This window comes from Mercenaria mercenaria, chromosome 16 (assembly GCF_021730395.1).
Source record: "Mercenaria mercenaria strain notata chromosome 16, MADL_Memer_1, whole genome shotgun sequence".
NCBI classification, from domain to species: domain Eukaryota; kingdom Metazoa; phylum Mollusca; class Bivalvia; order Venerida; family Veneridae; genus Mercenaria; species Mercenaria mercenaria.
In genome coordinates, this window is record NC_069376.1 from 16253783 (window position 1) to 16270462 (window position 16680).

The 16680-nt window shown below is 34.5% G+C and overlaps 1 protein-coding gene across 3 annotated transcripts in view; it reads right to left on the reverse strand.

Moving 5' to 3' along the window:
* Positions 1-1125: 1125 nt before the first annotated feature.
* LOC123539799 (integrin alpha-9-like) overlaps positions 1126-16680 on the reverse strand; it is a 35556-nt gene continuing 20001 nt past the window's right edge. For 2 of the 3 annotated variants that reach the window (XM_045324574.2, XM_045324573.2), the window contains 11 exons: positions 13877-14062; positions 12455-12646; positions 11380-11525; positions 9588-9734; positions 8476-8984; positions 8028-8199; positions 7498-7638; positions 6616-6735; positions 6236-6307; positions 3963-4088; positions 1126-3248 (listed from right to left, as the gene is read on the reverse strand). In XM_045324574.2, the coding sequence (XP_045180509.2) occupies positions 3033-3248; positions 3963-4088; positions 6236-6307; positions 6616-6735; positions 7498-7638; positions 8028-8199; positions 8476-8984; positions 9588-9734; positions 11380-11525; positions 12455-12646; positions 13877-14062 (2027 nt within the window). In that variant the 3' untranslated portion in view covers positions 1126-3032. The remainder of the gene's footprint in view (positions 3249-3962; positions 4089-6235; positions 6308-6615; positions 6736-7497; positions 7639-8027; positions 8200-8475; positions 8985-9587; positions 9735-11379; positions 11526-12454; positions 12647-13876; positions 14063-16680) is intronic. The other variant, XM_045324575.2, reaches the window with a different exon arrangement.

Below are 16680 nucleotides of genomic sequence, written 5' to 3' on the forward strand. Positions count from 1 at the left end.
GGTCGGCACATATTTAACTGAAATATTTTCTTCGGTAAATAAATTCTCAATTAAACATGTAACATTATTCTGCATATCAATTCACCTGTAGATGAGTATTGTAATGGTAAACAAGCATTGATATAGTTGCATTGTTGCATGTAAATAAACAGACTAAAATTCCTGAACAATAAAAGTCGCATTGACAGAAAACTGAAATAAACAGCATTACTCATCCTGGCATAAATAACAAATCGACAATCTTTAGACGTGCTTAACGATTGACATAAAGGGAGATTTTATGTCGGAAACAAGAAAAACTGCGTCTTATGTAGTCAATGCCAAAAGGGATTTTCACTCTTTTTCCATAGTACCACGTTCGGAAAAATAACATAATTTCCTGGTCTTTTCCTGTTTGTTGTTTATATCACAAGTCCAAGTTACGGTACATTGATGTATGACAGTTATGCTATCCAACCGGACATTGCATAAAACTATTTACAAGGCACTGACCTTTAGATATACGCATTATGCCTTGTCATTTTGCGACATCTTATGGTATTATAGTCGGAAATTAATATGGATTATATAACAAATTACATTCAAATGCGCAGTCAGTATGTATACCATTGGCAACGCTAAACATTCTAATAAAACTCCGCAAATATGTAAAAAGAATTAAATGTTCCAAAGAACACTATTTTAAACTGAACTCAAAAGTGTTTAGAGATAAATAATCTCTTTAAATAATATTTCAAAACTCAAACAATTTTTCAGTTTCTATTTTTTACATTATTTTTACAGAAACATTTGAAAAACAACATGTTTTGTTGTCAATACAAGTATACCCTTGTTTGCCTCGTCCATAAATGCAATATTTTTGTATCTCCGACGATAGCAACTTGTAAACAACTGCTTTGATAAAAAGCAAATGATATGTTAGATTTGCAGAATTACTGTCTTCGAAAGAAACATTCAGTTACGGTTTATACGTTGTCATTCCTTGTTTACTTTGAGGAAAATGTTATGACGTAAATAACAGACTATGAACAGAACACATTGAAACGTTGATTCCGTCTTATTCGATCTACAAAAATATCATGTTAATGACAGTGATGGCGATAGCTAATAACAACAATTGTAATATAACAATAACATACAAATTTATATTGATAAGATTGCATAACATATATACATACAAAATTACATCTCTATGTTTAAGAGATATTATTGTTACGTGTTGCAAGGGACCCTAGACAATTTTTACTTTCTACATAAAGTACAACATGAGTTATTTCCCGAGAATAATTTTCATCAAGTAATATTGTTTGTGTTTGTACAAAATGAATGTTGAAAATATATACAAAATTAATATTCTTTTCTATTTGAAATAAGATCTGACGATAGTGGCTATACCGTACGCATTGTTATAGTTTTTGCAGAGAAGATTATATTAAATTCTCTATTCGATTCCTGTTACTTTGTTACATTCCAGCTCTCATTTTAATACTAGCATAGTTTTTACCTTTTTCTACAGAAATTTTATTTACCGTGGTCAGATTAGTGACGAATTAAAAGTAGTATTGTTTAATGTAATTCTCATGTAAAACGAACAAGGAGTAAGTGGAAATATGAATTGTTATTCTCATGTAAACAACAAACAAGGGCACAGAAGTAAAAAAAAAAACTATCGTCATTCTCATGTAAAACACAAGCAATGGGAAAGTAGTAATACGTAATGTTATTCTCATGTAAAAACAAACAAGGGAAACGCTCCAGAAAAAAGTCACGTATGAACCTGAAGCTTACATAAGTTTAGGTGTGTAAAGGATAGACCTATACGTACATATACAACAGCGTGTGCCTTATGAATAAGGCACATGGTCCGCAATCGAGTGCCCGAAGATTCTTGTCCCGCCAGAGACGGCTTTTGTTACAGAAGTGAGACAGGTTGGTTAGCCGCTAGCTAGTTACATAATGGTTATCAATTGTCTACATGCATTCTCCTTGATATTAAATAGGAATCGGTAAGTAATATTGCTCAATGCCTGTATGTGTCTCAAAAAGCAATCATTTCTGGTGATTTCAGTAGGTGGGACACTATGATAAACAACCACTACACTTCTACACCCAAAGTCCGAACCAGTTAATTGTAAACAAACTATCACTAACAGGATCCACATGTACGGGACAGTGTAATTAAAAGGTATCCACGCAAATTAAATGCTTTAGATACATGTACATATTGGTGACAAAAAGGGCCTATGATCATTACATCATTATAATAACGCAAATACCCAGGGATATAAGTTATTGTCATTTTCCGTTTGTGCTTGTACTTTTATCCTTTCATGCTGTACATTACGAACGTATTTTTTATACAATTCGCTTGACACCGTTTGAAAACATTTAACCTAATTAGCAAAAGATTACGAAAACATTGAAACAAACCTGTAAGCATTGATAATCATTTCATACTACTCTAAGAAACTCTTAACCAATGTATGTATGGAAATGCACATAATAACTATAAACAAACAAATATATAGAAAAAAAATAATACAAAATAAAGTAAATAGGAGGAATAGGAATACAGCGTAGTACTGCCTTTAATCTATCAGTTAAAATACTTGAGGACTTTGAACTGATTCCTCGATTCCCAATCATTTACAAAATAGCAAAAATAAAATACACAAGTATCGGCCTGATGTACAAATTTCATAAAATTATCTATATTTGAGGAAAGACATTATTTCCATTCTGAACGAATTAATTGATCTAATACACTGGGGAAATTCTGTCCAACTATATGTCAATAATGCCAACTATATTTTAAGCAGTATCGACTACATGTCCGGTTATCGGCTATATGTCTAGTAATATCACTTATATAAGCATCTGACAATATCACCTAGTATATAGAATAAGAAATTTTACACCTTACATTAAATTTTTCTGTTGCATTAAAGGAATTGAGGCATCCTCTGTTCTATCAAACACCGGTTTCTGCCATTATGCTACTTATCAAGAATTATTTGTTTTATCGTTCAATTCTAAGAATTGTCAATTGTAGGGCAGCTTCCTGCCACCTGTCCGGCATCAGCTGTCGGCTTTCTCCCAGACACTTGTCCCGAATCATCAGTTACACGCTTGCCAGATACTTGCCCGGCATATGAAGTCGGCATTTTTCCAGTCACCTGTCCTGCATTTGATATGTGTGCCTTTCTTCTTATTAACTCATCCCGCAACTTTCGCTCAAAGAAACCTACCTAAAAAGCATTGATAGATAATATGAAACACATACCCTTAGTGCCTTTCGTATACGAGAAACAAACAAAAAATGAATGCATAATATTAATTATAACTTCATACTCGTTTCTATTACGCGTTAAATTATAATGGAACCTAAAACGTGAATATTTTTTTCCATACACTGAGGCCTTAATTTCATATAGGGTGTGTGATGTAATTTAATGTGTTTCGTTGCATTAGTTCTTTTATTAAGTTCGTACTATTTAAAAATTCATGATATTTACATTACATGTAAAAGTGCAGATACATATGTAATACATAAGTTCTTTCCTTTACATCGGCAAATATGCACTCGTTCTTTAACGGAAGAATACTGAGCTCCTAAAGTCGCGCAATATTTCCGCTACAGATTTCCTGCATATTTCCCAATACAGAGCTAATAACATCTAAGCATATAGTGACATTAGCCTACAAAGTGGCAAATGTGTTGTATCACAAATACCGTATCGTGACAATTTATACTATAGAGTAACTGTTTCAATCAAAATGATAATTGGCCAAACTATTCACGAAAAAATGCGGCAAAGGCTATTGTTTGGCTGCACTGGTTCCACTTCAATGCAACATACGGACTTACAATGAACATAACATAATTTATATCCGTCCTTATTGTAATACTTTGGTTTTGTTGTAGTTATTTCCTATTCTCTGTTGGAAGCAGATATATTTACCTTCCACAGTAGAACGATTATCAACGACAATAGCAGATTACCACAAAGAACGCTAAGGGGGATTGCCCACCATGACAATTCTTTCACCAAGGGTTTTATAATTCTCTTTCTTAAAGTTGCACTGACCTGCAAACACAATATAGCTTATCATTAAGTGTTCTAAAAGCATAAAGATATATTTCACTTAATTTAAAGGACATTTAAAATTTGGAATAGGTAACGTACAGTTTGTCTGTTATCATGGTTATAAGATATATATAAACTATTTCAAATGGTTCATTAAAAGTGTATGCATCCGTCCTCGAAAATTATTATGACGAAAACACAAAATATAAAAAGAAAGTCATTCATTTTATAATTTTGACTGCCTAACGTCACACATGTATGACCGTTAGAAGGATATTCAGTTATCATTTTTGTGCGATTTTCAAAAACAAGAAGAATAAATAACCAATATAGAGTAAAATCGAGAAAACAGACATATCAATGCATTCCTTGCCTCTAAATACTATAACAAAAGAGTGTTATTACAGTTAAATGGTAAAGCTTTTGTGGTTTTGCGCTAAAACATCCAGATATGAAATAATTTTATCTTACACTGCATGTGTTAAAAAAAGTTGCTTTCCAAATATGATACAAGTCAAATGGTTTATCGCGGCCAGAAATTTGTAGAAACCGGACAGAAGTTGCGAAATTGTCATTTGTGCAGGAAAGAAGCGTTTACCATAATGTCCAGTACTGGACAGGTATAGTGACCATGCACGGACACAGCCAATTTTCTCAGAGGGGGTCCAATCCCCTGACCCCCACGTCCCCACCCCACCTGGAAATTTTGAAATTTAGCACTTCATTTTTTTGCATTCTGGGACAGTTTTATGGACTAACCTGTTAAATTTGGGAAAATGATCAAGTCAAGCTTTCTTGAAGGTAAAATTCTTAGTTTCTTTTAGATAAATAATATGAATTATGTCGGGGTCGTATGTAGCAGCAGCCGCATATACTTTACATGCAGTCCTAATGTTGCCTTTTTCGAAAAACATTTTCTTTCCTTCTTGTCTTCTTTCCTTTTTTAAAGATTTTCCAGAGGGGGGCCGGACCCCCGGTCCCCCCTTCTGGATCCGCGCATGGTGACATATCATGCTTTCTGTTTATGCAGGTAAACTTGTGTTTGGTTAAATTTCAACAGAGCACAATTGTCTGGACAGTGTACAAACTCATTACTGTTTTTTCAGGAAAGGATGGAAAAAAAGTGGTAGACAATGAAAGCAGTAACATTTTTATTGAAAAAATAAACAATGAGACAAACATTTCCAACATCTTTGGACGGTTCAAAAATCCCATGTTAAACATACGATAAAGCCCGAAACGCGTGAAAATGTTCCGAATGTAAATCGGGTGAAGTACGCGCTCTATGTATAAAATTAGATTGTGCGTCTAGATTGATTAAGCTGGGCGAGTCTACTTACTTATTACTTGAGGATGAAAAAAACGTGTTTTTCAAATGTTGCTCTTAAACAAGGGTGGCGGTTGAACTACTAAAAGTACAACAACAAATCGTACGGTATGTTTTATAATCAGTAGAAGCTAGTCGTATTTACGCTTATGAGACCTGTTTCACCCATAAGTAAAGAATTCACAGGTCTATCATGAAATATTTTCCCCATCGCGTATATACTTGTCCTATTCAAAATGATCGCGGCCTCATCGGCCGCGATCAACAAATTACTTAATTAAATATGTACGAAAATCCTTTGATACCATATAAATCAAACAAAGAAAATAATAACAAGCTCGGCTTCGTTTAAAGGCGTATGGATGGACTTTTAAAGGTAAGAGCATATGCATGGATGTATCGGAATATCAACGCAAGAGGGTGTCTGACTATCAACAACAAATTTAATCTAGTCGCATCTCAGCAACTAAATTGTGTAAATTTAAGTTTTTGTTATTAGACAGAGCTGGCAAAAATTCACGTTTACAAATAATCTTTTTCTGCATATTCTGACACCTTGCAGTGATACGAAATAATTAATTTCTTAAACACAACTGATGCGTGCCAATAAAATGTTTAAGTGGCATATGTCATGGACAAAATTACTGCTAACATTTTGTGCATATGCCAAAGAAATAAAAACATCTTCTGCCAAATACGGACGTGCCTAGTGATGATAAAACCTAACATGTTACAAATACTCTCTCGCTTGTGATATTTTTTGAAAGCCCGCTACATTATCCATTAATTATTAGAAATTAGAACCCAATAAATAACGTACCTGCATGTTTTGAATATTGCCTTGACCTATCTCTACACTACCAATAGAAATCAGTTCAACTGATTCACCTTCCTGAATATAGATGACAAACAGACATTAATGGTTCAAAACAGAATTCAAAAGGTTGTCCATTTTCATAGAGTGCAATAACTTAAAATCAGGAAATTGTTTCCTTTTTAAGCTATGTAATTGTATAACTGTATTTCATGTTAAACTTATATTAATGTTTTATGTTCTGTACTTCATTGATATATAGAAAAACTTTTTCATTTGATGACTTACTTAATATTCAAATACGAAACAATACATTATCATCCATTACCAACTTATAACTAACATTACACAAAACCTACAGGCATGATTTCATAAAGTCGTCTTACCTTAATAATGGTCTCGATTTCAGAGTCGATTACAAATTCCGTGTATATGTATGCAGTACTTTTCGGCTGTAAATTTCTCAAGGTACACGTAAATATGGAACATATTTGCTTTAAACAGTCCTGTAAGAAACAACTGATATTTAATGCGAACTGGTTAAAACAATTATTATACACGGTACGTTATTACATCCTATGGAGGTCTGCTTCAGAAATGAGATTTTTTTATTTCTTTAATAATATTTTATTAACAGATGGTCAGAAGCTGTTTAGTTATATTCTTTATAAATTCTGACGCACAGGAAATTCTGTCAAAGCCATCTTGTAATTGTGCTCCAATTTGCAAAAGGACACTTGCAGTCATTAAACATTCTAAAATTAAATTCAACACATATATACTATAACAATGATAATATTGTGTTACCATAGCTAGAAACAAAAGTAAGCTTATCTTATGATAGTTTTGTAAAAACGTAAGAGTCAGTTTTATAGCCGTTCCATAATGGTTCACTCATTTGAATGTCCTGTAAGTTATTTGTTATTAACGATAGGTTTTAATGTGTGAACACTTTCAAATTTGTATAAAAGGTAATTTGAATTTAGCAAAGCACTAACTGCTGCGTTCATAACGTCTTACTCGGTTGGTCAAATTGATAAGACTTCCTTTCAGTTGATATCTTACAATGTTCAAATGCTTGGAGAGTTCTAACAGCTAATTACATTTATACATGTTCACTCCTAATACGAGACATGTCCAAAATTCGACTGACTACCTAAGAATTATAAAACAGTGAATATGGTAAATGTTCTGAGCAGGAAAGATAACTCATTTTTATCTTTAAGTTAGAAATACTACTGACACACGAAAAACATATGCCAACCTACAGCATTTTGAATATCTGATAGTGACGTCACTGGTTTTTCAGTACTTGACACATGTTGACCATTGAAGTACGAGTAAACAATTGGTGTCGTATATGTCAGCGCCAACTGACACTCTGCCTCACACGTCTGGCCACAGCGTATCTAAATTGTTTACAATGATATGATTTAAATTTATGATGATGCAGACAGACGTTCAAAAATTTATGTGTTTATGCAAACTTGCACATTAACGCATTAAACTAAACATTTTATTTCTAACTGCAGTATTATGAGCAAAAATGATATTATCCTTTAATGTTTAAAAAGGAAGGCTCATATCAGTATTCATTCTTTGTTAGTATCTAGCACAGGTATAAAATTTAAAAGGTCTCGAATTCCTAGATGAGTTTTAAACATCTTTATTTAGATCATACAGTATGATCCAATCAATGTAAATATGTGTTGTTGCTTTGTTGTTTTTGTTGTTTTGAACGTCACAATTGATAAAATTTTCGGGAGTTCTATATCTGCAACTTAAAACTGTGGTTTACCTTGGTCTGATTTAGGAACAGAAGAGCTTTATCCACTCGCTGTATTTGTGGATATGATATATTCACCGTAGCTGAAATATGTTTTCCTTCTGTGTTATATACTTTGTATATATTCTTCATTCTATATCTCTGTTGGTATCCCACTAACGTTACTACTTGGGGCATTGCAATCCTGAAATCAGATGTTGAAATTTTTGCAAAATATTCTTGTAAATAACCAAAAATATTGTGCAGAAGTAAATCGTTGCAATTCTTTTGCAACCATGCATAAAATTTACATTCTTCTTGCATTTTTACCAAAAAACTATCATTTAGACATTCTATGCCAATCTTGGTATAAATATACATGTTGAAAAAAGTACCCAAGCTGTGGACGAATAGCTTTGATTACTGAATATTAAAAATAATTGAAATATAATATATCCTGCGAACAGTTTGTTGGACTCACGCATCGAAGTTAATCACTGGATAACGTTGCAAGTTGATTGGCAAAGTTTCATTGTTGTCCGTCGGGTTTATATCTGTGCTTATCGTCGTTACAAGCATTTGAAGCTCAGTTACTGAATCTATATCAACACCAGATGTCATAAGTTCTAAAACAAGCCTAAAGTTAACACTGGTCACATTTGAAATAATGTTCCCAAGTGAGCAGGTTAATGCCGATCGGTCTTCACTGTAAACTATTCTTGAGTTATTATAACTAGGATCCGCTAGATAGCACGATATCTGCAAGTCCTCGAGTAAATATTCCATATGTATATAGCTAAGATATTTAGGATAGACCATATCAAAGACTGTTGCATATGCCGTATCACCGAATTTTGTTATTGATATATCTACAGCAAGTTCTGATTTCCTTGATAGGAAGTGTTCACTAATGTTAGCGAATTCAGCCACAGCTAAAAGTGTTAAGTCCGTTTTGCACATGACTTGTTTGCAGTTTTTCCGAAACTGAAACTAAAAAGGCAAAACAATTTCAAGCATATATCTGTATTTGAATCGTAAATATGGTCATTTTGGTATATACAAAGGACAAAAAATAAACAAGTTTATCTTGCTCAAAATGCTATGAAATCTCCTTTAACATATTTAATAAGGACTATTTACATGATTTATACAGTTTCAATTATTTATGAAGAAGGAGAATAGTAGAACACGTAAAGGACCCGTAATGTGTCTTATTCTCCTTTATTATTTTGGCATCATTCGGACTTAATGTAGCTAATTCAAGCAATGATTTCGAATACAATCGGAGAAATTACTCAATGACGAAATTACGTACGGAAGATATGTAATCGAATCGAATTTCTAAATGTGATTAAAACGGGTCCGATGGTTTAAAAAAGTATTATATAAAACTGTTTATACGTTTCTTCAGCGACACTATTCTATAAACTGTATACAATAAAATAAAAGATCCTCCTGGAGATAATTTTGATGGTATTCTGTTCGGGAACCATGTGTCTGAAATCCTGTTTTAAGTTTTAATTTTGATAGTTTGATATTATTACTTCTATATCCGTGTCTAATTTTGTACGGTATCAAAGAGTAAGAAGTAACCTTTTCTCTCAGCTGAAGAACTGGATCATCAGGGTATAAACCATGGAAGAGTCTGATGGTTACGCTATTATCGATACCTGAACAGTTTATCTCAGCAATGTCGTAGTCCGCCTGAATCACTATCTCGCTAACAATGTCATTCGTTGACTGCAAGTTTAAAACTATATGATCAGAAATGCTATTTTAGCTTACCTGTCACAAAGTGACAGGGTGAGCTTTTGTGATCACCCTTCGTCCGTCGTCGTCTATCCACAATTTCTTGTGAACACGATAGAGACCATATTTTTCAATTGATTTTAATCAAACTTGCATACAACTTGTACTTGCATTATATCTCGCTTCTTTTCGAAAATTGGCCAGATCCCGCCATGGGTTTCAGAGTAATGGCCCCTTAAAGGGCCAAAATTTGCTATTTTTGGCTTGTGAACACAAAAGAGACCACATTTTGCAATCAACTTTAATCAAACTTGCACACCATTTGTATTGGCATAATATCTCAGATCCTTTCGAAAACTGGCCCGATCCCTTCATGGTTCTAGAGTTATCGCCCTTTAAAGGGCCAGAATTTGCTATAATGGCATTCGCAGCCATACAGAGACTTCTTTTATGGTTTGATTTGATACAAATTTGCAAAATATCTTCAACAACAATAAGTCTTGGATTACATGATGAATCTATCAGATCCAATAATAGGTTCCGGACTTACGGCTCCTGATTGACCCTGACGGAGCTAAAATATGCTACTGCCCCTAAATGTGGCAAAGTGTTCTATTCTTGCCCTTTCAGCCATAAAGAGGTTTCACTTATGCTTCGATTTGATACAAACTTGCACATAATGATTATCTTGATTATCTCTTGGCCTGGATTGAAACTGGGTCTTGTCGGGTCTAAAACTAGGTAATCAGATCAAATCAAAGGAAAAGCTTGTTAACAACCTCAACCCAGAGGCCATATTTACGACCTTATCTTCATGAAACTGGTCAGAATGTTTATCTTTATGATTTCTAGGCCAATTCGTATAAAAAAAATGCTTGTTAACACACTAGAAGCCATATTTCTGGCCCAATAATAGGTTTCAGACTTACGGCACCTGATTGACCCTGACGGATGAAACTTGGTCAGAACGTTTATCTTGATGATTCCAATGGTTAACTGGGTTAGGTGGGGTCAAACACAAGGTCACCCGGTCAAACTAAAGGATAAACATGTTAACATTCTTATTCATTTGTTGTGCATGAAACTTGGTCAGAATGTTTGCCTGCATGCAATATGTGATGAATTTTTATCTGGATCATGTTGGGTCAAAAAATAGGTCACCAGGTCAAATCAAAGAATAAGAGGCCACCTTTTTGGTCCAATCTGAATGAAACTTGGTCAGAATATTTGTCTTTATGAAAACACTAGCTACAACATGTTTACACTATTATTATGTATTACTCAGGTGAGTTGCCCAGGGACATCTTGGCCCTCTTGTTTATATAAAAAAATGGCTGAACTTTATTTCAGTAAATCATACGTACACATGTCCTGCAAGTGTTTGCTAAAATCTATAAGAAGTGATTGTCTCTCCGAATAAAAATAAATATTATGATACAGAAAAAATGTCCGTTAAGTTTACGCAATATGTTTCACAGAAATTACGCTGTATATCCATGACACACTTTAGATATTTTAAATATCATTTATTTAAATATATTTTAAATATCATTTATTTAAATAACATTTATTTATTGATCACACGCTTCTTTACGAAGTATTTATTGCAAACATCAGCAAAATACAAGGGTATTACCTTCTTTGTTAGTTGTTCCCTTGCACACACCAGACTATTTCTAGCAACATGCAACACATTTTTTATCGAAGATTCGTTATTCTTGACAAATTTGATTCTCCTCAGATCACCTTTCTCTGCATCAAGGGTAATGCTGAGGTTAAGTCCTACAAACAAACAAACAAACAAGTGCTTTAAATCGTAATATTCTAGGATTTTTGGATATAGCGAATTCAAAAGTTGTGATTTAAATTAAAATTTTGTATCAAACACCATCAAAAATATAACTACAGTAACTATCGTCTACATATTTGTAACTAGGGAAGTAATTCCAATGAACATACATAATGAAAACTCTATTTATTCTCTACTAACAATTTATAAATACTAACATTTACTTTTTGATATATAATTCATACAAATTGCATAAAAATGTAAATAAGGCGAAAGAAATAAATATGTCTGATAATAGTAAAAGTACATTGAATATTTAGATAAATCATAGTGTGGCTTATTATATCCATGTATCTATTATCGATACACACATGTTTGTTACTTTTCGTTTAGTTTAACATCTCAAAAGTAAAGGTCATATGGCGCATTCATGCTGTTAATTTTAGAGAAAGACCAATGGTGCCCCTCCAGGCATAATTTAATCCAGAATTGGCTCTTTAGTAGAACCACTGACCTTACATGAAGAATTCACCACGAGTAAAGCTCGAATCAATACCGGAGAGGAGCAGAAACGCACAAACGACATAAGTGGGGAGAAAGGTCTAATGCATTGCGAGCTTCAATATTTGAAATCTGAGCTGTTAATGAACTGTTTGTGAACGTATTAAACTACATGTAGTTGAATAACAATGATAAAATGCTCGAGAGAGAGCCTCGCATTTTATTCTGCATTCATGTTGATTTATTAATTAATTCTCTTATCTATGACAGATTATGTATCAAACTATTTAAACGGCGGCAGAGATAATTGAAATAATCATTAAGATATTTAAGACATATTTACTTCCTGCTAGCATTTCTCTATTTGTCAATTGCTTATGTGTAAATGTTCAATTTCAAAGTTTTGTAAATGCGCACTTACGTAAATAATCACATCGATGATAATGAAAACGGAAACAGACATTTACTGTTTCATGTTTATCTCCGTCCATGTCAATTAAGACAGTCGGGTCTCCTGTAATATTCAGTACTTTCAGGTCTGCGTCTAACTCTATCACGTGTTGTCCGAACATAACTACGGCTTTGTCCGACAGATAAGAGCCAACTACCGTATCTGTTATTGTAGTATCACAGTATCAGAACTTTTAAAATGCAAACTTTCTTACACGACATGGTAATAAATATGTAACTGCCGCAGCATTATTCCGAAAGACCAGTACAATATCTAATATACAATTAATTTATTAAAAGCACATATAAGGAATGAATTCGAGTTTCGTTTTCTTTATTCATTTTCTTGATTAATAATATCTGTCATGTGTTTCGAATAGGATAGTAATATCTGTCCCAAGGGCACCTGCGCATTGGGCGGTAATGAGGCTTGCCGAATTACCGCCCATGCGCAGGTGGCCGAGGGACGGATATTTCCATCCTATTCGTAAACAGTGACTGATATTTTCTCTTGCATATCGTCTACATGTTAGCATTTTATTCTGGGAGATTATTTTCTTGGATGTGAGGAAGCCATCCAGCTGGCTTACGGAAGGTCGGTGGTTCTACCCAGGTGCCCGCTCGTGTTGAAATAATGCACGGAGGGGCACCTGGGGTCTTCCTCCACCATTAAAGCTGGAAAGTCGCCATATGACCTATCATGTGTCGGTGCGACGTTAAATCCAACAAAATAAATAAATAAATAAATATTTTCTTGGATACCGTATTTTACAAATAACAGGTAGAAATATTTTCTTTGTAGCACTCTTTCTTATAGTAGAGCGCGGGAAATTAACGTCCGTAAGCAGAAGTGACGTCATGATGTTTTGCGTTACGCACAATAACAAAGTTCCACTTAAGTTTTATCGTTTGTAGCGTAACATTATTTTCTTATGGTAAACTAACGTATTTTCAATCGAGAAATATACTATAAGGAACGGAGAGAATCAGAGAAACGATCAAGGTAACTGCTTTTTCCGTATTTTTACATAAACAATATATTATCAGTGCCTGAACCATTTGTTGCCATTAACAGCACGAGAGTCATGGGGGTGCCAGAAGGGTTTTGCCGGCATGGGTAAAATCACCGGAAACGCCAGTCCGGTGTGCAAGAATATAAGTGCAAGCTAATACGCATTGAAAAATTTTTTTATTACAGAAGATCAAAGATATAGATTTAAATAAAATGAATTTCTCTCATTGATCTTAGGAAATATTACAAAATTGGGTCCAAGTCCCAAGACTACTTACCTTATAATCATTATGAAAACAAAACGACCACGAATATAAGACATTATTCATTGATAAAGATTTGAGTACAATGTACCAGGATACATTCAACAAAACTTCTTACCATTTATATTATCTATGTTGACATCTTTTCCAGATGCAATTGATATGCCAAATCCTCGTAACCCAGTATCAATGTCTGCAGCATAGATCCGCTGTGAATACTTCGGCCAGACTCCGCCTGTATATCCATTGTAGATATACACTGCCCCTTTGAAGTTGTCCTCATAAGGTGCACCTACTGCAACATCTGCAATCAATAAAGCATTCGTTGATGAATATAGTTACAATACCAAGATCCCTAGCTCCGAGGTCAAGGTCACGCTTAAAAGTCAAAGGATAACATTGTCTGTTTCTTATCTATTCCATAAATCTTTAGATAACAGTTTCTTCTCCTTAAAAATGTTTTAAGACGTTTTCTAGAATATATTGTAAAAACAAGTAAGAATTACTTGACACAAGGACTGTCAATCTGGATGCCCATTTGTTGGCATCCACATCAGCATCATGATTAAGTGACTTTTTTATTTTCTTTTTTGCCAATTAACAACTAGCTAGAATATATTGAAACTTCACAAAGTTGTTCGATGTAATAAAATGATGCGCACTACAAATGTTTCATGCAGACGGTGTTTGGCAAAGTTATGACGCTTAGCAATAATTGGTTAAGTCTTTAATTCCTACTAGCATTTTAAGCTCAACGTCCGACGTCCATCCGTCCGTCCACACTCTTTTTAAAGAACATTTTCTCTGATACCTTTTTGGTGGAAGTTGATAAATATGTATATGGTGGAAACTTAAAAAATCTTCTTGTACGAAACTGCTGACCTGATGTCAAAATAATTTCACGTACATGGGCCTTGTGTAACCATCTACTAAGACTGTTAAAATTATTTTGATGTAAACATGGCCGCCTTTTCCCTATATGTATAAATTTGTATATTGGAAACAACTGAAAGAGAACAAATGTTTCTTTGGTGAACTTTTACGAAGATTGCACAAATTATTCCGTTTAATCAAAAAGCATTGCCATTAGATGTGGTCACTTTACCCCTTATTTATATATTAGAAACTTAAAAAAAATAGTAATCATGTTCATGTTTGAGATTGTCATATATCACATCATTCCCCCCCCCCCCCCCCAACCCACCAACCCCACAAGCAACTAACGAAGGTGATCGATTTAGGGCCATCATGACCCTCTTGTTTTGTTTGTTTGTTTGTTTGTTTGGGTTTAACGCCATTTTTCAACAGTATTTCAGTCATGTAACGGCAAGCAGTTAACATATTACCAGTGTTCCTAGATTCTGTACGTTATAAACCTGTTCTTTGCAAATAACTGCCAACTTTCCCGCATGAATTATCAGAGATGGAGGACGAATAATTTCAGACACAATGTCTTCTATCAAATCGTCACGGAGAAATACGTCCCGCCCCCGGGCTCAAACTGTTGACCTCGTGATCCGTAGACCAACGCTCTTCCTACTGAGATAAGCAGGCGAGCCTCTTGTTTTGCACACATATCGGAAAATAATCATATTGTGTTGTCTTTCAGGTCTGCTCAGCTTGGTCAGTTCATAAATATTTTGTTTGAAAGTCAGCAATGTCATCAACTTTAATACATTGCTTTTTTTTCCATTTACAAACAATATGGAACTAAAATTTGTTTAAATTTTGAAAGGCTTATTAGAATTTTAACTCTGTTAATTGATCCTCCGCCACAGTGATGGGGGTTATAGGAATGGTCTATGTCCGTCCGTAACAACTGTGTCCATTTCATATAACTTAAACCAGACGGAAAAAGTCAAATGGTTTATCGCGGCCAGAAATTTGTACAAACCGGACAGAAGTTGCGAAATTGTCATTTGTGCAGGAAAGAAGCGTTTACCATAATGTCCAGTAATGTCACCCCCCCCCCCCCCCCCCCCCCCCCCCCCCCCCCCCCCCCCCCCTCAGGAAATTTTGAAATTTAGCACTTCATTTTTTGCATTCTGGGGCAGTTTTATGGACCAACCTGTTAAATTTGGGAAAATTGATAAAATCAAGCTTTCTTGAAGGTAAAATTCTTAGTTTCTTTTAGATAAATAATATGAATTGTGTCGGGGTCGTATGTAGCAGCAGCCGCATATACTTTACATGCAGTCCTAATGTTGCCTTTTTCGAAAAACATTTTCTTTTCTTCTTGTCTTCTTTCCTTTTTTAAAGAATTTCCAGAGGGGGTCCGGAACCCCGGTTCCGCCCCCGCCCCCCCCCCCCACACCCTCTGGATCCGCGCATGGTGACATATCACGCTTTCTGTTTATGCAGGTAAACTTGTGTTTGGTTCAACAGAGCACAATTGTCTGAACAGTGTACAAACTCATTACTGTTTTTTCAGGCAAGGGTGGAAAAAAAGTGGTAGAAAATGAAAGCAGTAACATTTTTATTAAAAAACAATAAACAATCAGACAAACATTTCCAACATCTTTGGACGGTTCAAAAATCCCATGTTAAACATACGATAAAGCCCGAAACGCGTGAAAATGTTCCGAATGTAAATCTGGTGAAGTAAGCGCTCTATGTATGCGTCTAGATTGATTAAACTGGGCGAGTCTACTTACCTATTACTTGAGGATGAAAAAAAAAACGTGTTTTTTAAATGTTGCTCTTAAACAAGGATGGCGGTTGAACTACTAAAAGTACAACAACAGTTAATTCACAACAAATCGTACAGTATGTTTTATAATCAGTAGAAGCTAGTCGTATTTACGCTTATGAGACCTGTTTCACCCACAAGTAAAGAATTCACAGGTCCATTATGAAATATTTTCCCCCAACAACTGCGACATCATATAAGGAAATACAGCGGTCCGTTATCTTTGAGTAGCG